This window comes from Dendrobates tinctorius, unplaced genomic scaffold (genome assembly GCF_039654945.1).
Source record: "Dendrobates tinctorius isolate UK_male_01 unplaced genomic scaffold, ASM3965494v1 ptg000203l, whole genome shotgun sequence".
NCBI lineage: Eukaryota > Metazoa > Chordata > Amphibia > Anura > Dendrobatidae > Dendrobates > Dendrobates tinctorius.
The window spans coordinates 26913021-26937373 of record NW_027361870.1 but is presented as its reverse complement, the minus strand read 5'-3'; the positions used below and the strand labels follow the sequence as shown (position 1 = coordinate 26937373).

Sequence of the window (24353 nt, the reverse complement as noted above, 5' to 3'; positions counted from 1 at the left end):
GATTTCTGTTGCAGGACCTTCAGTGTCCATACAGCCTTGGAGACCGGGCTCCAGATCATGCGCTATAGCTGGGAATGAGCCTGAACTCTCTGCTCAATCTCCCAGCTCTTCTCCTCCATATCCACACACGTTGCCCTCCTCACACGAACTCCTGTCTTTTCCCTTCTGGCCCCCAGAGAGTAGATTCTCCCCCAATTTTGGTTCAGAGCTCCCTCTGCTGATCTGGAAAGGAAACTGTGTTGTGTGTATTGATTAACTGCTAGAGAGATCCTTTATTGCTTCCAAGCATGACATCATCTTCCCTAGGAGGAAGGCAATGCCACTGTGGCGACCATACTCCTGGGGGCGCCACATTAATAATATTACCCTGGATTGGAGGAAAGGAAGATTTTCTACAAGACCAATATTTCTAATGATACCCATGACCTGCTGGGGTAAGTGACGGAGTCAGCAACTTTGTGCTCCATCACAACTCTTAACCGTGTGGGTGTCTTGAGAACACCGATTCTGTTAACAACGTAGCAGAAAAGGCGGCCCATGACCAGACAGACCCTTCTGGCATTTGCCAGAATTGCCAGATGGCCAGTCCAGCCCTGCATCTGAAAGACCTGAGTAATTGGGAGCCGGACAGCTGTAGCTTCTCTGAGCCGGTTGTCAGCTTGATAGCCGTCTCAGAGAACGGCCAACTCCTAGTCTCAGGGGGTGTCAAAATGCAGCTGCGAGGAGAGATCGATGGCGCCCCCATGCCGGCTACGCCTGAGCAGACGCCTTGACTTCTCTACCCCAGATACGCCTCTGTCTTCAAATGTTAAGTATTTTTACAAAGCACAGATGAGCAAAAATATTGTAAGTTTTGACGTTTTCATACCAATTTCAGCCATCTCTCTCAAAGTGGAATGTGCTGGGTCAGTCTTAAGGGGGCTGTCCGGCGTTACGCTAGAAGTCTGCCATCACTTTATGTGACTGCAGACTTGTGAATCCTCTCATCGCGCGCTGTGTGGATTCTCCATTGCCAGCAGCATCGGGCGTGTGACCGCAAGTACGTGATTTGCACACATGCGGTCACGTGCTGTCATGCCGGGCATGGCTTGGCTCAATGCAAGTGTACTGAGCGAGGTCAGACACGTCTAGTCGGAATGTGGCTGGAAGTATGCAAATCACATCCTTGTGGTCACATGACCGCTGGCTTGCCGGGACTCACAAGTCTGCAGTCACATAGAGTAGCCACAGACTGGTAGCCTAAGGCCGGCCAACCCCTGGAATGTCAGCCCTGTGTGTGAACGCACCCTAAGGGAAGGTTTGCACGTTTTTTATGTGAATTTTGGAGTAGATTGTGCCTTAAAATCCATCTGAAAAAGTCTCCAAAAACTCATTGTTTAACCTTCCTATTCATGTGAAAGATTCCCCGCGCCAATATTGTCTGTGGGGGTTTATTTTCCCCATGTTTTATTCCACGCTGCTTCTTAGATGTTTCTGCTGGAAAAAAAAACAACAAAACGCTTCACACTTGATAACTGAATCGATGCAGAAAAAATGCCCCATATAAAAAAATGCATAAAAATGGGCCAATAAACTTAGTTTTTTTGTGTATTTTTCCACCTGAAATACCACATAAAACACCTCTGTATGAACATGCCCTAAAGCCCTTGGCATCTTGTCACTACCTGCCCTATAGTGACCTAGCCTCACACCTACACAGACGAGGAGGCTATTAGTTGCCTGACAACCTGTAACAATAGAGAATCACTAACATTCGTGTTTGCATTTACAACGGCAAAAAAATAAAAATAAACGGAGAATTAGGCCGCAAAGCACCTTGGGAATGTGAGTTTCTTCTCCCTTATCACACGATGTAAACACCTGAGCGTTCCACAGATGATCACTGCATTTCCCAGAATCCTTTTCGGAACAGTCGTTACTTCCAGATTTACAAGTGAGCAGCTGGCTCCCGCCCGCTTGGCGTCGCGGTTTCCATGCAATGTCTCACCCTGGTTACTACGTGCGGCCGCATTCTAGAACCTGACTTACGTGAGTGTTTTAGCGTATCTAGTGGTAGGATACGAGGGCTTACGGCACGGTGCCTCCGCCTACTGTCTGTGATTGAGGAGAGTGTATTATTTCCCCCCCAGTGGTTCATACGAGGCTGATTGGCCGTGCTGTGTCTGTCCTGAGCACTGATGCTGCGGATTGTTACCTCTCTGTCCCCACTTCCTGCGTGCAGCTGATGCACAGAGCCACATCTGATGTCCGGCCGGGATCGCATTGTCCCTCTGCGCTGCTGAATGACAAGCTGGAGATGCGGCAATGAGGGCTCAGCGCTGCTGCAGGCGGGAGCCCCCTCCCCTCACAGCCATCACACGCGAGCGCCCCCCTGCAGCCCACCTGTTTGTGGCGTAAACTTCCAGCCCCTGTCCGCAGCGCAGGGCATCTGCCCGGGCACCGGAGCCGTCTGCAGCATGATGCCATGAAGGCTCCCGCGGGTGCAGGCTCCGCCGCCCTCTGGCAGCTCGGGGATTATGGTGGCACTGGGCTGTGCTGTCATTAGCGCTCCTCTGCCGGCCGTCAGGTGCTGACAGCACAGGCTTCCCTTGTGGAGGAGGAGCAGCGGACACCCTGCCAGGAGGAGACCTTGTGCCCCCCTTCTCTCCTCTGTCCGCACACAGCAGTGCCCTCCTCATATCATGGCGGATAGGACTGCTCCTGGATGCCAGCTGCGCCTGGAGTGGGTCTATGGCTACAGGGGGCACCAGTGCCGCAACAACCTGTACTACACAGCTGGCAAGGAAGTGGTCTACTTCGTGGCAGGGGTCGGGGTGGTCTACAACACCCGGGAGCACAGCCAGAAATTCTTCCTTGGACACAACGATGATATTATCAGGTAAGCAGCTGGCACCCTGCCCTAGTGGTGGGCATCACTGGTACCCTGCGCCTGTGGTGGGCATCACTGGTACCCTGCGCCTGTGGTGGGCATCACTGGTACCCTGCGCCTGTGGTGGGCTTCACTGGTACCCTGCGCCTGTGGTGGGCAACACAGGTACCCTGCGCCTGTGATGGGCATCACTGGTATCCTGCGCCTGTGGTGGGCATCACTGGTACCCTGTGCTTGTAGTGGGCATCACTGGTACCCTGCGCCTGTGGTGGGCATCACTGGTACCCTGCGCCTGTGGTGGGCATCACTGGTACCAGGCGCCTGTGGTGGACATCACTGGTACCCTGCGCCTGTGGTGGGCATCACTGGTACCCTGCGCCTGTGGTGGGCATCACTGGTACCCTGCGCCTGAGGTGGACATCACTGGTACCCAGTGCTTGTGGTGGGCATCACTGGTACCCAGTGCTTGTGGTGGGCATCACTGGTACCCTGTGCTTATGGTGGGCATCACTGGTACTCAGTGCTTGTGGTGGACATCACTGGTACCCTGTGCTTATGGTGGGCATCACTGGTACCCTGCTCCTGTGATGGGCATCACTGGTATCCTGCGCTTATGGTGGGCATCATTGGTACCCTGCGCCTGTGGTGGGCATCACTGGTGCCCTGCGCCTGTGGTGGGCATCACTGGTGCCCTGCGCCTGTGGTGGGCATCACTGGTGCCCTGCGCCTGTGGTGGGCATCACTGGTGCCCTGCGCCTGTGGTGGGCATCACTGGTACCCAGTGCTTGTGGTGGGCATCACTGGTACCCAGTGCTTGTGGTGGGCATCACTGGTACCCTGTGCTTATGGTGGGCATCACTGGTACTCAGTGCTTGTGGTGGACATCACTGGTACCCTGTGCTTATGGTGGGCATCACTGGTACCCTGCTCCTGTGATGGGCATCACTGGTATCCTGAGCTTATGGTGGGCATCATTGGTACCCTGCGCCTGTGGTGGGCATCACTGGTGCCCTGCGCCTGTGGTGGGCATCACTGGTGCCCTGCGCCTGTGGTGGGCATCACTGGTGCCCTGCGCCTGTGGTGGGCATCACTGGTGCCCTGCGCCTTTGGTGGGCATCACTGGTGCCCTGCGCCTGTGGTGGGCATCACTGGTGCCCTGCGCCTGTGGTGGGCATCACTGGTGCCCTGCGCCTGTGGTGGGCATCACTGGTGCCCTGCGCCTGTGGTGGGCATCACTGGTGCCCTGCGCCTTTGGTGGGCATCACTGGTGCCCTGCGCCTTTGGTGGGCATCACTGGTGCCCTGCGCCTGTGGTGGGCATCACTGGTGCCCTGCCCAGGGATGCTGCTGATTACATGCCCATCACACCCATGCTGTGCTCAGTCATCAGGGAGGGGGGCTCTTCTGAATGTGGAATATTTGACTAAGCAGCAGATGCCACCGGTCTAGTTGTGATAGTGCCACTTCTGCTACATGGTGCCAGGTCATCAGCTTTATAATGGCTTTACTTACTCAGACGTCTGTGGTTACAGGTGATAACGGGTCGCACAGACCCAGCATGGCCAGGATATATATCTATATATCTTAGTCACCAGATAATAATGTACCATAACTACAGAAAAAAGACATGGACAACACGTCCAGATATTATACATCGATATGTCGTGGATAATGAAAAACTGACCATAAGGTTCTAAGTTGATACTATGATTAGAACGTATGAAGCCCACTACCACATCACGGGGAGCCAAGGGCGCTTTACCTTGCAACATGGGTGCTGTGGAGCGCCCCTTGCTGGTATGGTGTTGCTGTGGCGGCAGTCGCCATGCGACGACACGCCCGACAAGCTATGTAGCCACTAAGACCTACTTACAGCCAAATCAAATGGACAATACTCTATACTCCTGCTTCTAGACCTGTCTGCTGCATTTGACACAGTTGACCACTGCCTCCTACTACAGATCCTCTCCTCCTTCAGCATCAAAGGCCTTGCCCTATCCTGGATCTCCTCATACCTTTCCAACCGCACATTCAGCGTCTCCTACACCACCTCCTCATCCCACCCTCTCTCTGTTGGAGTCCCCCAAGGCTCTGTTTTAGGACCCCTACTCTTCTCAATCTATACACTTGGTCTGGGGCAACTCATAAAGTCCCACGGATTCCACTACCACCTTTATGCTGATGACACTCAGATCTACCTCTCTGGCCCAGTCGTCACCTGTCTGCTGTCCAGAATCCCAGAGTGTCTATCAGCCATATCCTCCTTCTTCTCCTCTCGCTTCCTCAAACTCAATGTAGACAAATCTGAACTCATCATCTTTCCTCCATCTCACAGATCTTCTTTACTCAACCTAGCAATAATTAATGACATCACACTTTCCCCCGTACGAGAAGTCCGCTGCCTCGGAGTAACCTTTGACTCTGCCCTGTCCTTCAAACCGCACATCCAAGCTCTTTCAACCTCCTGTCACCTCCAGCTCAAAAATATTTCCAGAATCCTTCCTTTCCTCAACCCTCAATCTACTAAAATGCTTGTGCATGCCCTCATCATCTCCCGCCTCGACTACTGCAACATCCTTTTCTGTGGTCTCCCTGCTAACACCCTCGCACCTCTCCAGTCCATCCTTAACTCTGGCGCCCGACTAATTCATCTCTCTCCTCGCTACTCCTCCGCTTCTCCCCTCTGCAAATTTCTTCACTGGCTCCCATTCCCTCAGCGTATCCAGTTCAAATGACTAATTCTGACCTACAAGGCCATCTATAACCTGTCTCCCCCATATGTCTCTGAACTAATCTCCCGATACCTTCCCTCACGTAATCTCCGGTCCTCCCAAGACCTCCTTCTCTCCTCCACACTTATTCGCTCCTCACCCAACCGCCTCCAAGACTTCTCCCGAATAGCCCCTATTCTCTGGAATTCTTTGCCCCAACAAGTCCGACTATCAACCACATTTGGATCCTTCAGACGGAACCTGAAAACCCATCTCTTCAAGAAAGCCTACAGCCTGCAATGACCCCGCTACCTCCTTCTCTCTCACCACTACCGGTGATATCACCTCAACCAACACCAGAACTGCTGCAACCCACCAACCTACTGTCTCCTTCCCCACCATCCTGTAGCATGTAAGCCCGAAAGGGCAGGGTCCTCTCTCCCCTCTGTATCAGTCTGTGATTGTTAGTTTGTTTCCTGTATTTGATATCTGTAATTTGTATGTAACTCCTTTTCATGTACAGCACCATGGAATCAATGGTGCTATATAAATAAATAAGAAGAAGAAGGTCACTGTGACGTGGCAGGCGACCTCATACATTCAGTTTGGTAAATGATTGTTTAGCCACAATAAATCAATGTGTAAGATTGAAATGTCTTTTTGACTATTGAGTGCGGCATTTCTACTATTTACATCACTAGGAGCCTGTATAAAAGAAGCTTTACTAGAGAAATTTGGTATTTTTCTTTAGAGAAATCATCCTTACATATACTTGGCTGCAGTTATCGAGATTTCTTTTTGGTTTTCATCGGTGAGACAGTCCGTGCTTGTGTATGGGGGCCTCACTGCTCTCTCCCAATACATAGGATCTTATGTTTGTGTTCCCTTTATTTTTTAGAGCACTATATATTAGGAGATAAGGAACGGCAGTTTAAATTTAAAGGAAATCTGTCAAAGACTTCAAAATACACATTGCATACATTATTAAATCAATTGCTTATACCTGATGAAGCTGGCATAATTATTTTGAAAATTCTTGTCAGATTGGCTGTATAATCCTGATATTAAAACAAGAATTCTGTGTGTCCAGGTAAAGGGTAAGTTCAAAGATAAGTGAATAGTTCACTCCAATAATGGAGTGTTGGCAGGAAAAGCTCTGCATAAAATCCATACATTTCTTCCACCTGATTGTGCATTTTTTCCATTCACTTGAATAGGTGAAATAAGCTGCAAAACTGCTGAAAGAGTTGACATACAGCAGCTTCAAATCTGCAAGGAAAAAATAAGCAGCGTGTGCATGAGATTTCAGAAATGCTGAAAATGCTGCTTTCTTCGCGGCAAAAACGCAACATGTCAGCAAGCCTTACAGGGATTTCCCGCCAGATTGTATTGATGATCTATCCTAGATATAGGTCATCGGATCCGATCGGTGGGAGTCAGGCAGCCACCCCCTCACCGATTAGCTGTTGGAAGCTACACCCTGATGTGAACACAATGAATGGAGCTGCAATGCTCAATGTGTACAGGTGCTTCTCACAAAATTAGAATATCATCAAAAAGTTAATTTATTTCAGCTCTTCAATACAAAAAGTGAAACTCATATATTATATAGAGTCATTACACACAGAGTGATCTATTTCACGTGTTTATTTCTGTTAATGTTGGTGATTATGGCTTACAGCCAATGAAAACCCCAAAGTCATTATCTCAGTAAATTAGAATAATTAACAAAAAACACCTGTAAAGGCTTCCTAATCGTTTAAAAAGGTCCTTTAGTCTGTTTCAGTAGGCTCCACAATCATGGGGAAGACTGCTGACTTGACAGATGTCCAAAAGGCAGTCATTGACACACTCCACCAAAGAAGCTGGCTGATCACATAGTGCTGCATCCAAGCATATTAATGGAAAGTTGAGTGGAAGGAAAAAGTGTGGTAGAAAAAGGTGCACAAGTAATCGGGATAACCGCAGCCTTGAAAGGATTGTTATGAAAAGGCCACTCCAAAATTTGAGGGAGATTCACAAGGAGTGGACTGCTGCTGGAGTCATTGCTTCAAGAGCCACCACACAGACGTATCTAGGACATGGGCTACAAGTGTCGCATTCCTTGTGTCAAGCCACTCATGACCAATAGACAACACCAGAAGCGTCTTAGCTGGGCCAAGGAGAAAAAGAACTGGACTTGTTACTCAGTGATCCAAGGTGTTGTTTTCAGATGAAAGTAAATTTTGCATTTCATTTGGAAATCAAGGTCCCAGAGTCTGGAGGAAGAGTGGAGGGGCCACAATCCAAGCTGCTGGAGGTCTAGTGTGAAGTTTCCACAATCAGTGATGGCTTTGGGTGCCATGTCATCTGCTGGTGTAGGTCCACTGTGTTTTATCAAGACCAAAGTCAGCGAAGCCGTCTACCAGGAAATTTTAGAGCACCTCATGCTTCCCTCTGCCGACAAGCTTTTTGGAGGTGGAAATGTCATTCTCCAGCAGGACTTGGCGCCTGTCCACACTGCCAGAAGTACCAATACCTGGTTTAAAATCAACAGTGTCACTGTGCTTGATTGGCCAGCAAACTCACCTGACCTTAACTCCATAGAGAATCTATGGGGTATTGTCAAGAGGAAGATGAGACACCAGACTCAACAATGCAGACGAGCTGAAGGCTGCTATCAAAGCAACCTGGGCTTCCATAACACCTCAGCACTACCACAGGCTGATCGCCTCCATGCCACGCCGCATTAATGCAGTAATTGATGCAAAAGAAGCCCCGACCAAGTATTTAGTGCATTTACTGAACATACATTTCAGTAGGCCAACATTTCGGATTTTAAAATCATTTTTCAAGTTGGTGTTATAAAGTATTCTAATTTATTGAGATATATTGGGTTTTCATTGGCTGTAAGCCATAATCATCAACATTAACCGAAATAAACACTTGAAATAGATCACTCTGTAATGACTCTATATAATATGAGTTTCACTGTTTGTATTGAAAAACTGAAATAAATTAACTTTTTGATGATATTCTAATTTTGTGAGAAGCGCCTGTAGCAGCTGCTGCTGGGAACGGCAGAATAGCTCTTATTCTCTTGGATAGTAGTTGTTCTGCAGTTCGCAGCAGTAACCGCTACACATTGGAGCTGCGCATTGCAGATGGAGGTGCGGTGGGTGTCGGTCTACACCTATCTGATATTCTTGACCTGTCCTGAGAATTTGTGCACACAGCAGTATAAATTTGATGTGTGCTACTTGTACTTTTGATGGATAGCACTCGTATCTTTTTCTATGGGGTTGTGCACATGTCCAATTTTTTTTTCCTCAGATTGAGTGGTTCGAGAAAAAAAAATTGCAGCATGCACGATTTGCCTCAGAGAATCGGATGGCACTCTCCAATTCAAGTCAATGGGTTCGTGAAAAAAATCTGACAGATTACGCCAGAGTGCAGTCTGATTGTCACAGACAGACTGCATGGTGGAGATTTATTAGAAACTTTTTTTTCTCTCCACCTCCAAGAAAATCAGATCACACTCTGACTGGAGTCTGATTAACATAATTGGACCGATTTTCTCAGATGGATAGAAACCAGATGCCTGCATCTAAGTCATCAATACCTTCTGAACGGACAACCTTTTTAAGTAGTTATTTTATTTTACTTATTCCTTCTGACTTTGCCCCAAAAACTGTATAAAATCTGTAGTGGCTTCTATTTCCCCCAAGTTTTTTTTTTTTTTGTGGAACTTCCACATTTCATAGGAAGTGAGCAGCAAGTGTCAAAAACAGCAGTGGTCGTTGTGTTCTTCCATAGGACAGCTAATTGAGTGAAAATACTCTCAGGAGATGCATATAGCCACTGCTAATCCATTAGACCAAGCAAGAAGATATAATCAATGTATACCTGTGGACATGTTCTCGTTAAATAATGTTTATTTATTTTCTTTAATTGCATAACCATTTAGCATAAAAAATTATTATAATACTAAAATACATTTGGTAGTGTCTACCTCTATAGTACAAAAATACAATACATGTAGACTGAACAACCCAAACCCTCTCCCTCTTCACTGGAGGAGAAAAGAGAAAAAAAATCCACAACACAGATTACCGGTATTTACCATCACTCTGGCTTTAGTTCCTATACATTCTTGAAACCAAGGATTCCAGCTCTGCACATACAGTTGGATCTTAGGTTACCATACACCGACTTCCCAAGTAAGATCTGATAGCAGGCATGTTTAACCCACACAGTTATAGAATGGGAATTATTACTAACCCAGAGGCGTAATATGCATTTCTTAACATAAAATAATAATTTAAACACAGCCAATGGTATCCCATTAGACACTAGACACATCTCCTAACCTGTAGACAATGGTGTTAGTCCAGTGCCCTCCCCCACTCCTGCTCTCACACCAGCATGTCTGCAGGAATACATTGATTTGCATAATATCTTCTTACCCTTGAGCTTTTTTTTAGTCAGTTATCTGTGGATTGCACACTGGTATAAATGTATTGGTGTCTGGGTTAATAACATTTTATTTTTCATAGTTATTTAAATTCTGGACCATTTTTGTTATTTTTCGGACCACCTGCAATACATTGTATATTATCTGTAATGACCTTGAGTTTGGAGTGAATTTTTTGCCCTTCGCTTACATTTATAAATATACTGTGTGTGTGTGTGTATATATATATATATATATATATATATATATATATTATGTAAAGCTCAAGTGTATGTATGTATGTATGTATGTATGTTGTGTATATCCGGGATTGGCATCCGCACCGTCGCAGCTACAGCCACAAAATTTGGCACAGTCACACGTCTGGACCCCGAGAGCGTCCTAGGCTATGTTGTGAGGCGAAATTTTAGCCCCGCGCGTTCCAATTCACCAAACAATTTTGCCCCTATCTACATATTTGGGAAAAAGTGTGTGTGTCAAGCCACGCCCCTCATTATGATGTCATAATGGTTGCCATGGCGACGCTGATGTCATAGGTTGCAAGCCCCGCCGCTCATTATGATGTCATAATGGCTGACTATGGGATGGAGGATGTGTGATGGGTATATGGGCACTGGACTATGGGATGGTGGATGTGTGATGGGTATATGTTATGCGAGGCTTAGGTCGAAGGAGGCTGACAAAACCCAGGCCCCTGCGGAGTCCCTCAAACTAGGGAAAACCCTGTCTGACCCTCAACCCAGGGTTTTTGCTAAAGGTGCAAATGCCTGAGCCTCCAGCCTCTCCTTATCTCCTGCTCAGCCCTAAGCTGAACCCTCCACCCTCCACCCAGTGAGTTGTCAAACCACCAAAACCCACACAGTAATGACAGACAGGGAGAACTCAAACCACACCGCACCGCAACCACACAGGACAATACTATAATGTGAACAGGGCAAAACAAAGCACAAATATAGGAAGACGAAAAGGTAACAACGGATCATACGACACCAGCTATGAATTTCTCTCTCCAACACCTCCACTCCAGACCGGAACCACTTGGCACAAAACACAAGCTATAATCGGCGACGCCCACAGGCCAGCACGACTATTTAAAGACCGTGGGCGTGACCAAACATCCCACCTGATTTCCAGCTAGATTAACCCCAGATAACCTGAGTAAAATCAAGCCGGCGCCACTGAGGCTATAGTGGACGGAGATGGAACTACCGCTGCCTGCCGGACGCTGTTCACACCACAGGACCCCAGGGCCCTCAAGACTCATAGGACCCGGCTTGTCCGGATGACGGCGGTGAAAGGAACTGACCAGCCGATCCGCATGTATGTCTGAGGCTGGAACCCAAGACCTCTCCTCCGGACCATACCCCCGCCAGTGCACCAAATACTGAAGAGTACGGCGCAGTACTCGAGAGTCCACCACTTTGGAGACTTCAAACTCTAAATCGCAATCCACCATGACTGGAGGTGGCATCGGCGTCGTGTCCACAGAGCCTACCACCTTTTTCAATAAAGACCTGTGAAACACGTTGTGTATCTTGTATACCGCAGGAAGCTCCAACCGAAAAGCAACCAGGTTTATGATGGCAGCAATCTTAAAAGGGCCAATAAACCTTGGACCCAATTTCAATGATGGAATTTTGAGTTTTATGTTTTTAGTAGCTAACCACACCCAATCACCCACACACAGGTCCGGACCTGGCACGCGTCTAGAGTCAGCCACACGTTTGTATCTTGCACTCATGCTCAGCAATCGCTGTTTCACACTCCTCCAGACCGATGATAGTTGAACTCCTAACCGGTCCTCCTCTGGGACGCCCCCAGAGCCCCCCTGATGCAAGGTACAAAATTGAGGATGGTGCCCATAAACACAAAAGAACGGAGACTCTCCCGATGATTCTTGGCGGTGATTATTTAATGCGAACTCGGCCAAGGGAAGGAACGTCGACCATTCCTCTTGGTTGTCAGACACAAAACATCGCAAATACTGCTCCAGATTTTGGTTCATGCGCTCAGTTTGACCATTTGACTGCGGATGAAACGCCGACGAATGAGACAACTTGATCCCCAATCGTGAGCAAAAAGCTTTCCAAAACTTCGCCACAAACTGGGTACCCCTATCAGACACTATGTCCGACGGAACTCCGTGCAGTCTGACCACCTCCTGCACAAAGACCTGAACCAACGTCTTCGCGTTGGGCAAGGAAGGCAATGACACAAAATGCGCCATCTTCGAAAATCGATCAACCACCACCAGGATGACCGTGTTCCCCGCCGAGGCAGGCAAGTCTGTGATAAAGTCCATGGAGATTTCTGTCCATGGCCTACTAGGTATCCCCAGAGGCTGTAGAGTGCCAGCAGGACGGGTTCTGGGCGACTTGGCCCTGGCGCACGTGATGCAAGCTGTCACGTAGGAAACCACATCCTGCCGGATTTTTGGCCACCAGAAGCGGCGCGATACCAGTTCCAAGGTGCCCCTAACCCCTGGATGACCGGCCAGGACCGAGTCGTGGTGTTCCCCCAACACTTTAAGACGAAGATGAAGGGGTACGAACGACTTATTAGCGGGAAGTCCTGGTGGTACCTCCTCCTGGGCCTCGGCAATCTCCGCCTCTACCTCAGTCGTGAGAGCCGAAACCACTACACCCTCCTGGAGGATGGGTACCGGCTCTTCCCGAGGTTCTCCCCCCGGAAAACACCTGGACAAGGCATCCGCCTTGGTGTTTTTCGCCCCAGGACGGTAAGTCACCAGAAAGTTAAAACGTGTAAAAAACAATGCCCAGCGAGCCTGCCTGGGAGACAGACGCTTGGCCGACTCCAGATAGAGCAGGTTTTTATGGTCGGTGATGACTGTGACCTGGTGGGCCGCCCCCTCCAAGAAGTGTCGCCATTCCTCAAAAGCCAATTTGATGGCCAACAACTCCCTGTTGCCGATGTCGTAATTCCGTTCGGCCGGCGACAGCTTCTTGGAGAAGTAGGCGCATGGATGCAAATTGCTCAAGGACGAGCCCTGTGACAGTACTGCCCCCACTCCCACCTCAGACGCATCGACCTCCACTGTAAAAGGTTTAGATACGTCCGGTTGCACCAGAATGGGGGCTGAAGCAAAACGGTTCTTCAGAAGCTCAAATGCACGCACCGCATCCTCAGACCAGATAGCGAGATTGGTACCTTTTTTCGTCATGTCCGTGAGCGGTTTGGCTATAGTAGAGAAATTCTTAATAAACTTCCTATAATAGTTGGCAAACCCAAGGAACCGCTGGAGCGCCTTTAGATTACCAGGCCGTTCCCATCGCAGCACCGCTTGCACCTTCGCGGCATCCATTTTAAACCCTGCGGCGGACACAATATATCCCAAAAAAGGCAACTCTTGAACAAAAAACACGCATTTTTCAAGCTTAGCATAGAGCTTATTCTCACGGAGCAGCTGTAACACCTGCCTGACATGCTCTAAATGAGTGTCCCGGTCGCTCGAATAAATGAGGATATCATCCAGGTACACAATCACAAATTTCCCCAGCACATGAGCAAATACATCATTTATGAAATGTTGGAACACAGCAGGCGCGGTTGTCAACCCAAATGGCATAACTAGGCTTTCAAAATGACCCTCAGGGGTATTAAATGCCGTCTTCCACTCATCCCCCTGACGGACCCTTATGAGGTTATATGCCCCCCTGAGGTCAAGTTTGGAAAACCACTTCGCACCAGCCACCTGGTTGAACAAATCAGGGATCAGAGGCATCGGGTATGGATCACGGATCGTAATCTGGTTTAACTCCCGGAAATCCAGACACGGGCGTAACCCCCCATCTTTCTTCTTAATAAAGAAAAACCCCGCTGCTACAGGTGAGGATGAAGGCCGGATGTGCCCTTTACTTAAACTCTCCGCAATGTAGTCCTTAAGAGCTTGTCTCTCCGGACCAGAAATACTAAACATCCTCGCCTTTGGCAATTTAGCCCCGGGTTTTAACCTAATTTGACAGTCATAGGCTCGATGTGGAGGTAGTTCTGAGCAACCCCTCTCAGAGAATACGTCCGCAAAATCCAGCAATGCCTCCGGAAGGCTGGACTTCACGGCGGACACACATGTGGCCAAGCAATTTTCCTGGCAGAAACTGCTCCACTGGACTATGTCCTGGGTTCTCCAGTCAATCACCGGGTTGTGCTTAGACAACCATGGGAAACCCAGGACTATTTGTGCTGGGAGATTATTGAGTACCTTACATGTAACCCACTCAGAATGTAGGACCCCAATGTGGAGTTTAACCTCAGCTACAAACTCAGTAATCTCCCCCTGTGGGAGGGGAGCGGCATTAATGGTAACCACGCGAATAGGATGAGGGAGTTTTTCGATCTTGAAACCTGCCATGCGTGCAAACTCCTCATCCATGAGATTGGTGGCTGAACCGCTATCCACAAACACTGATATTGGTAGCTCTCTGCCCGCAATAATAACCCTGGCAGGGAGCATACATTGAGATACCATCATGGAGGATATGCATACGCTCAGTTGGGCCTCCTCCATACCCTCTGAGCTTACCAGTTTTCCGCAGGTGCAACTTTCTTTGGTAGCACAGGACAAGCATTTACATAATGATCTCTTTTACCACAGTAAAAACATGCTCCATGCTTCCTGAACCCAGGAACGCGACGCTGCACATGTGATACCCCAGCGATTTGCATAGGTTCCGTGGGCTCATCTGCAGCAACCACACTGGCACCCCTGCTTTCCCCCAGAGGCAGCGTCTCCTGCGCCCCTTGACGCAAACGGCGATCAATACGGATAACCAAACTCATGGCAGATTCTAACGATGCAGGAGTCTCATACATCAGGAGGGCCTGTTTAACTCTTTCTGAGACCCCATGAATAAACTGACTCCGCAGCGCTGGGTCGTTCCACTGTGTGTCTACTGCCCAACGGCGAAATTCTGAACAATAGTCTTCCGCCATACGTTCCCCCTGACGGAAGGCGCGGATCTTAGATTCTGCTAAAGCCAATCTGTCGGGGTCATCATAAATGAGCCCGAGTGCTGAAAAAACATTCTCAACCGAATGAAATGTAGCAGAGTCGGCTGGTAAGGAAAACGCCCATGCTTGGGGGTCCCCACTCAGTAATGATAACACCAGACCCACCCGCTGAGCCTCATTACCTGAGGAGACCGGGCGCATGCGAAAGTATAACTTGCAGGCCTCCCGAAAGATGACAAATTTGCTGCGTTCCCCAGAAAATCGTTCAGGCAGCGGAATCTTCGGCTCTGCACCTGCAGAAGCCGCTTGTACATTAGCTACAACCAGGCCCTGCTGCTGAACTGCCCCCTTCAACTCGGTGACCTGTACGGACAGCGCCGCCAACTGGCGGTTTATGGAAGTCGTGGAATCCATGGAAAAATGTTGGGCCGATTATAATGTTATGCGGGGCTAAGGTCGAAGGAGGCTGACAAAACCCGGGCCCCTGCGGAGTCCCTCAAACTAGGGAAAACCCTGTCTGACCCTCAACCCAGGGTTTTTGCTAAAGGTGCAAATGCCTGAGCCTCCAGCCTCTCCTTATCTCCTGCTCAGCCCTAAGCTGAACCCTCCACCCAGTGAGTTGTCAAACCACCAAAACCCACACTGTAATGACAGACAGGGAGAACTCAAACCACACCGCGCCGCAACCACACAGGACAATACTGTAATGTGAACAGGGCAAAACAAAGCACAAATATAGGAAGACGAAAAGGTAACAACGGATCATACGACACCAGCTATGAATTTCTCTCTCCAACACCTCCACTCCAGACCGGAACCACTTGGCACAAAACACAAGCTATAATCGGCGACGCCCACAGGCCAGCACGACTATTTAAAGACCGTGGGCGTGACCAAACATCCCACCTGATTTCCAGCTAGATTAACCCCAGATAACCTGAGTAAAATCAAGCCGGCGCCACTGAGGCTATAGTGGACGGAGATGGAACTACCGCTGCCTGCCGGACGCTGTGGTGTGAACAGCGTCCGACATGACAGTATATGGGCACTCGACTATGGGATGGAGGATATGTATGATGGGTATATGGGCACGGGCCTATGGGATGGCGAATATGTATGATGGGTATATGGGCACTCGACTATGGGATGGCGAATATGTATGATGGGTATATGGGCATGGGACTATGGGATGGAGGATGTGTGATGGGTATATGGTCACGGGCCTATGGGATGGTGGATATGTTTGATGGGTATATGGACACGGGACTATGGGAAGGAGGATAATTATAATTTGCTATAACTAACCACAGTTAGGTACTATGCCCGGGCAGCGCCGGGCTCTTCAGCTAGTATATATATATATATATATGTATTGTTTCTGTAAATGATCACTAGGGAACTATAAGTTTGTTAATTCTATATAATAATAATAATGTTTGTTTATATAGCGCCAACATATTCCACAGCGCTTTGCAATTCAACAGTTCATATACAACAGTCATAACAAAGTTAACGATAATACAATAATTAATGCAAAGATATAAGACTTCTTGTTGCTATTGAGAATATAAAGAAACTTGTGCTGTTGTGATATGTTACATGGGATATATTTTGTGTGTCTGCGCTGTTATGAGCTGTTGGATCTAAGGAACCCATCTTTCTATCATTTTCATTATATGTTTTTGATGTGGTATATTTAATGCTGATAAAATACACATTCATGACATACTCTAGTGGCTTTGATATCTCCTTTTTGAATTGCAATTGCAAGGTATCTGCATTAGGCTGAGTTCACATGTTGTAATTAAAGAGGAAGTTTCACTGGATTTTTTTTTTTTAACTGAGTACCTCTTTCAATTGTGTTTGTTACTCTGAATCTGGAGCAGTTTTTCTTTTTCTTCTGCGCTCCTTTGTTCCATAATTGGGCCCCCAGTAATAATTGTGCATATTCTCCTTTAAAACAACTAAGCGTACACAACAGAACGCCTCAGTGGGTGTGGCCATGTTTTGATTGGTCAGTATCGCTGGAGAAGACTCAGGCACCCGCAGGTGAAGTTCTGTGGTGTATGCTCAGTTGTTTGAAAGGAAACTTTACATCATATTACTAGGGGCATAGGAGGAGCAGAAAAGAAAAATAAAATCTTTTCCAGAATCAGTAGAGCCATGGCAATTAGAAAAGGTACTGAGTTTAATAAAAAAAAATCAGTGATAAGTGCTCTTTAAGTCCCGTTTCTTGCAGCGATTTGTGGAATAACTTTCCAATCTGAAAGCAGAGCTGAATTACAGGGTTCATAAGTAAAGACTATCTAGTGCGGCCAGTCTGTACGTTAGATTGCTCACAACTGGCTACGTCGATGGTGCCGTCAGCAACGATTTGGATTTCTGGATCACGGAGTGAACTACTTATACGATGGACTACTTGCTAGAGATGGGGTGCACCTTACGAAGACTGGTAAGCATGTATTTGGAAGTCGCCTTGCTACACTTGTAAGGAGAGCTTTAAACTAGAACAACATGGGAAGGGAAGCAAAAGACCAGAAAAAGCCATACACCTGACAAATGCTATTGAGAACTCTGCTATTAGAAGTGGAAAGGAAGAACAAAGACGAAAGAATCTAATTAATAAAAATATTGGAGAAAGAGAAACCAATCACAAACTGAAATGTTTCTATACTAATGCACAAAGCATGGGCAACAAACAAGGAGAATTGGAACTACTAACACAGGAAAAGAAATATGATGTCATTGGAATCACTGAAACTTGGTGGGACAATACACATGATTGGAATACAAGACTAGAAGGATACAACTTATTTGCAAGAAACAGACTTGATAAACGAGGAGGGGGTGTCGCATTGTATGTTAGAAACGCGTATATCTGCACAGAGATTGAAGCTTCAGAGACTGGGAGTTCTGTGGAAACTGTTTGGGTAAGAATACAAGGACAGAACAATGGAAAGGACACCATTGTAGGCATTTACTACAGGCCGCCTGTGCAAGCTGAAGCTATGGATGAACTCTTTATGCATCAAATGGCCAAGTTCTCCAAAAAATATGACATAGTTGTCATGGGAGATTTCAACTATCCAGACATTTGTTGGGAATCTCTCTCAGGCAAAACTAACAGGTCAAGGAAATTCTTATCCTCTCTTGCTGACAACTTTATCTTCCAAAAGGTAAGGGAGAAAACAAGGGGAACTGCTACCTTGGATCTAATCCTTATAAACAGGGAGGAAATGGTTGAGGAGGTAAAAGTGGCTGGGACCCTAGGAGGTAGCGACCATGCTATTTTAGAATTTTGGATAACTAGAGGCGGAAGACCTGTGAAGACTCAGACGTCAAGGTTAGATTTCAGAAAGGCAGATTTCAAGGGATTCAGAAAGAGAATTGGAGGGATCCAATGGCTGGATATCCTTAAAGACAAAAATGTCCAGGAAGGATGGGAAATCTTGAAAAATGAAATTCTCAAAGCACAGTTGTTAACAATTCCGAAAAGAGGGAAGAATAGGAAGCAGTTAAGGAAACCAGGATGGATGAACACAGAACTTAAGCACATGCTAAAAAGGAAGAAAAAAATGTTTATAAAATGGAAAGAGGGAGGCATATCTAAAGAAGAATATAATGCTGTCTGCAGAACCTGCAGGGCACAAATCAGATTATCTAAAGCTGAAAATGAATTGAGGCTTGCAAGAGATGTCAAAAGCAATAATAAAGGATTTTGGGGATATGTCAAAAGTAAAAGAAAAGTCAAAGATGCTATAGGATTTTTACAGGATGAAAATGATGAAATGGTAAGACAGGATGTTGAGAAGGCTGAACTTTTAAATTCCTATTTTGCATCTGTTTTCTCTCAGAAAGGAAATGTAACATCAACTGTTATTCACTGTCCTATTAAGGGAATAGAAGAATCCAGGATATCTATAAACAGAAAGATAGTGAGGAAACACTTAGCTAGCCTAAATGAATTCAAGTCTCCAGGTCCAGATGAATTACACCCCAGACTACTGAAGGAGATAGCAGAAGAAATTTTTGAACCCCTCTCTATAATCTTTGAAAATTCTTGGAGAACAGGAGAAGTGCCAGAAGACTGGAGAAGAGCAAATGTTGTTCCTATCTTCAAAAAGGGGAAGAAGGTGGACCCAGGTAACTATAGGCCGGTGAGTCTGACTTCTATACCAGGAAAGATCTTTGAACAAATTATTAAACAACATGTATGTCAATACCTGGATAAGAATGAAGTGATTAAACAGAGTCAGCATGGGTTTGTAACTAATAAGTCATGTCAGACTAACTTAATTTCCTTCTATGACGGTATCACTGATTGGGTGGATCAAGGAAATGCTGTAGATATAGTATATCTTGACTTCAGCAAAGCATTTGACAAAGTCTCTCATACAATCCTTATTGAAAAAATGATTAAGTATGGAATGGACAAGGCAACTGTTAGGTGGATTCATAACTGGCTTAGTGATCGGACCCAAAGAGTGGTCATAAATGGCTGCACATCCAGTTGGAAGAATGTCTCAAGTGGGGTACCACAGGGCTCTGTCCTGGGCCCTGTATTGTTCAACATCTTTATCAACGATTTAGATGAAGGAATTGAGGGTAAACTGATTAAATTTGCTGATGACACAAAGCTAGGAGGGATAGCTAATACTAGAGAAGAGAGAGAGAGGATTCAAAAAGATTTAAATAAACTGGAGAAGTGGGCAGCAACTAACAGAATGGTTTTTAACAGGGAGAAATGCAAAGTACTACATCTGGGCAATAAAAATGGAAAAAGCATATATAGAATGGGAGGAATAGGGCTAAGTGACAGCACATGTGAAAAAGACTTGGGTATACTAATAGATCACAGACTGAATATGAGTCAACAGTGTGATGCAGCAGCAAAAAAGGCAAATGCAATTCTAGGATGTATTAACAGAAGCATACAGTCTAGATCACGTGAAGTCATTATTTCCCTCTACTCCTCTTTGGTCAGACCTCATCTGGAATATTGTGTCCAGTTTTGGGCACCACATTTTAAAAAAGACATCAACAAACTGGAGCAAGTTCAGAAAAGAGCGACCAGAATGGTGACCGGTCTGCAAACCCTGTCTTATGAGGAAAGGTTGCTGGATTTGGGAATGTTTAGTTTGCAAAAGAGAAGACTGAGAGGAGACTTAATAGCTGTCTTCAAATATCTAAAGGGCTGTCACATTGTAGAAGGATCAACTTTATTCTCATTTGCACAAGGAAAGACTAGAAGCAATGGGATGAAACTGAATGGGAGGAGACACAGATTAGATATTAGAAAAAACTTTTTGACAGTTAGAGTGATCAATGAGTGGAACAGGCTGCCACGAGAAGTGGTGAGTTCTCCTTCAATGGAAGTCTTCAAACAGAGGCTGGACAGACATCTGACTGGGATGATTTAGCGAATCCTGCTTTGAGCAGGGGGTTGGACCAGATGGCCCAGGAGGTCCCTTCCAACTCTACGATTCTATGATTCTATGATTCTAAGACACTTAAAAAATACATCAGAAATGCATGTATGAAAGTGAAATGCACCAGTGTTTTGTATCAAATGGCACCAGAAATTAGAGTTGGTGGCTATTACCAAATGTATTATGTGCTTTTAAGAAGTAAAAAAAACTATTGGAATTCTGGCAACTAATTCCAGCTGTTGGGCTCATGCTAGTTAAAGTTGACATTAAGGATTCCACTGAATTATTATTTATACTGGATATATTCCCGTATTCAGATATTGCATAAATCTGAATTGTAAAACTCATTTTTCTAAAACTAAAATGTTTGAAGAGTGCAGTATTGAAAATTCTGTGAAAAAAATATCCTATTATTCCTGTTATCCTGAAATTCACACAATAGAAAAATAAGTTTTTACGTGTGAAACTTGGTGCGTCTGTCGTTTAAGGTAACATTTTAGAGTAAGCTGTATTGTGTGTATACATGGCAGGTTTTCCTGTACCTGGATCAAAAGTTTGGATTGGTTCACCCCCCCCCCCGCCCATGTAAAGCTTTAGGCTGGCCAAGCACATTAGATAGCTGCCAGCCAAATGACTATTCAGCCAACAGCTATATCTTCCGACTCTCCCATACACAGGAACCCGTATTCTGTGTTCTCTACGAGAGAGACGCTAAGGGCTCATACTCGCATGCGAGAAACTCGGACGAGTCTCGCACATTAATACCCGGCACCGCCGCCGGCACTCGGATCAGAGCGTTCAGCTGCATAGAAATACATGGATCCCCACGCTCCGATCCGAGTGCTGGCGGCAGTGCCAGGTATTACCGTGTGAGACTCGTCCGAGTTTCTCGCATGTGAGTACGAGCCCTAATGCAGTACGAGTATATTCCTTCGGCAGCTTATCTCTCTGCCTAACCAAAGGATCGGCCACTGAAATTCAACAGGCAATTCAACATCCTTCTCTCCACTGATATCAATTGTTTGGAGATTGTCAGGAGCCCCCCCCCTATACATATTTCATTGTTAGCCAACTTTTATGTAATATACAGTTGCATGTAAAAATTTGGGCACCCCATGTCAAAATTACTGTTATTGTGAACAGTTAAGCAAGTTATTGATGAAATTATCTCTAAAAGGCCTAAAGTTAAAGATGACTCATTTCCTTTATATATATATATATATATATATATATATATATATATTTTAATCTTTTACATTTTAAAAATTACAAAAAGGAAAATGGGCTGATGGAAAGGTTTGGGCACCCTGCATGGTTAGTACCTAGTAGCACACCCTTTTGAAAGTATCTTAGCTTGTAAACGCTTTTTTGTAGCCTGCCAAGAATCTTTAAATTCTTATTTGAGGGATTTTCATGCATTCTTCCTTGGAAAATTCTTTCAGTTCTGTGAGATTTCTGGGTCGTCTTGCATGCACTGCTATTTTGAGGTCTAACCACAGATTTTCAATGATGTTCAGATCAGGGGACTGTGAGGGCCATTGTAAATACTTCAGCTTGCGCATTTGGAGGTAGTCTATTCTAGATTTAGACGTGTGTTTAGGATCATTATCCATGTGTAGAAGCCAACATGTTTTCAACTTTAGATTTTTACAGATGGTTATATTTGCATCAAGAATTTGTTTAAATTCCATTGACTCCATTCTTTTTCCATGAAATGTCTCCCGTGCCATTGGCTGCAACTCAACCCCAAGGTCTGATTGCTCCACCCCAATGCTTAATGGTTGTCGAGATGTTCATAGAGTCATAGAATGTTAGAGTTAGAAGGGACCTCCAGGGTCCTCATGTCCAACATCCTTCTCAATGCAGGATTCTAAAGCATCTCAGATGTCTGTCCATCCTCTGTTTGAAGACTTCCATTGAAGGAGAACTCACCACCTTTCGCGGCTGCCTCACTGTTAAAAAGTTTTTTCTAATATCTAATCTGTGTCTTCTACCTTTTAGTTTCATTACATTGCTTCTCATGTTTCCATGTGCAAACGACAATAAGGATGATCCCTCTACACTGTGACATCCCTTCAGATATTTGTAGACCGTGTCACGTAGGGACCACTAAGCGGGTAGAGGTACACTCACTTGTCAGCAATAGTTAAACAGTAACAGTTTATTCATTTCCTGTGGATGCACATGGATCACGGAGTGATAGAATTCCTCGAGAGCGTCACTGTAAGCCACTTCATCCACGCCGGGAATTCTGCACAGCTCCTGCTGCGGTCGCTCTTGGTCCTGGGACACTCCTCTGAGCCACAGCAAACCTGGGTTGAGCGCATTGATAAACTTCGTAACCCCACCAAGTTATAGCCAGATGCTTTAATCTTCGTGGCTCCTTCGAGCTACAGCCAGATGGGTTACCTGCTCTACAGCTTTTCAGACTGGCTTTATCTTGGTCCTGTCCCTAGTCCAGACCCTCATTAGCTCCCTGGACTTTCAGGGCTTCAGCCAGCTCCAGACTCACACATGTCCTTTTTTCCCTCTCCAGTTTTCCAAAATTGCCAAATGCTTTCTCTAAAATTTCTTCTGTAACGGTGTTTGCAAGGTTGCGCACAAATAATACTTTGACCTCTGCCATGACTTCTGGATCAGGAACTTCAATTGGGTCTGCCCACTCTACTGTCACAACATTGCCCGCATTCTCCACCACTTGTGAGGGGTTGAGTGGCTTAGCTGCTCCTCAAGGGAGACTCAGGCACACGAATAGTTAAAGTCTCACCACACATCTAGTTAAGTTCCTTGGGGGGTCTAGTTTCCAAAATGGTGTCATTTGTGGGGGGTTTTCACTGTTTTGGTACATCAGGGGCTTTCCAAACGTGACATGGTGTCCGATCTCAATTCCAGCCAAAAACGTCAAATGGCGCTGCTTCCCTTCCGAGCTCTGCCATGTGCCCAAATAGTGGTTTACCCCCACATGTGGGGTATCAGCGTACTCAGGACAAATTGCACAATAGCCTTTAAGGTCGTGCTACCCTTCGAAAAATAAGAATTGAGGGTGAAAAGATCATTTTTGTGGAAAAAATATGATTTTTTAATTGTACGGCTGTACGTTATAAACTTCTGTGAAGCCTTTGTGGGTTCAAAGTTCTCACCACGTATCTAGATAAGTTCCTTGGGGGGTCTAGTTTCCAAAATGGGGTCACTTGTGGGGGTTTCCACTGTTTTGGCACATCAGGGGCTCTCCAAACGTGACATGGCGTGCGATCTGAATTCCAGCCAATTTTGCATTGAAAAAGTCAAACGGCGCTCCTTCCCTTCTGAGCACTGCCATGTGCCGAAACAGCGGTTCCCCCCACATATCAGGTATCAGCGTACTCAGGACAAACTGCACAATAACTTTTGCAGTCCATTTTCTCCTGTTACCCTTCGTAAAATAAAAAAAATTGAACCTGAAGTATTTTTTTTTGTGAAAAAAAAGTTAAATGTTCATTTTTTTTTAAATATTCAAAAAATTCCTGTGACACACCTGAAGGGTTAATAAACTTCTTGAATGTGGTTTTGAGCACCTTAAGGGGTGCAGTTTTTAGAATGGTGTCACTTTTGGGTATTTTCTATCATATAGACCCCTCAAAGTGGCTTCAAATGTGATGTGGTCCGTAAAAATAAAATGGTGTTGCAAAAATGAGAAATCGCTGGTCAACTTTTAACCCTTATAACTTCCTAACAAAAAAAAATTTTGGTTCCAAAATTGTGCTGATGTAAAGTAAACATGTGGGAAATGTTACTTATTAAGTTTTTTGTGTGCCGTATCTCTGTGATTTAAGGGCATAAAAATTAAAAGTTGGAAAATTGCGAAATTTTTAAAAATTTTCGCCAAATTTCTGTTTTTTTCACAAATAAACACAAGTTATTTGAATGAAATTTTACCACTAACAT

General features: G+C 45.8%; 1 protein-coding gene across 5 annotated transcripts in view; it reads left to right on the top strand.

Moving 5' to 3' along the window:
• The first annotated feature begins 2121 nt into the window (after nucleotides 1-2121).
• EML6 (EMAP like 6) overlaps nucleotides 2122-24353 on the top strand; it is a 197322-nt gene continuing 175090 nt past the window's right edge. For all 5 annotated transcript variants that reach the window (XM_073553917.1, XM_073553915.1, XM_073553916.1 and 2 more), the window contains exon 1: nucleotides 2122-2878. In XM_073553917.1, coding sequence (XP_073410018.1) covers nucleotides 2682-2878 — 197 coding nt within the window. In that variant the 5' untranslated portion in view covers nucleotides 2122-2681. The remainder of the gene's footprint in view (nucleotides 2879-24353) is intronic.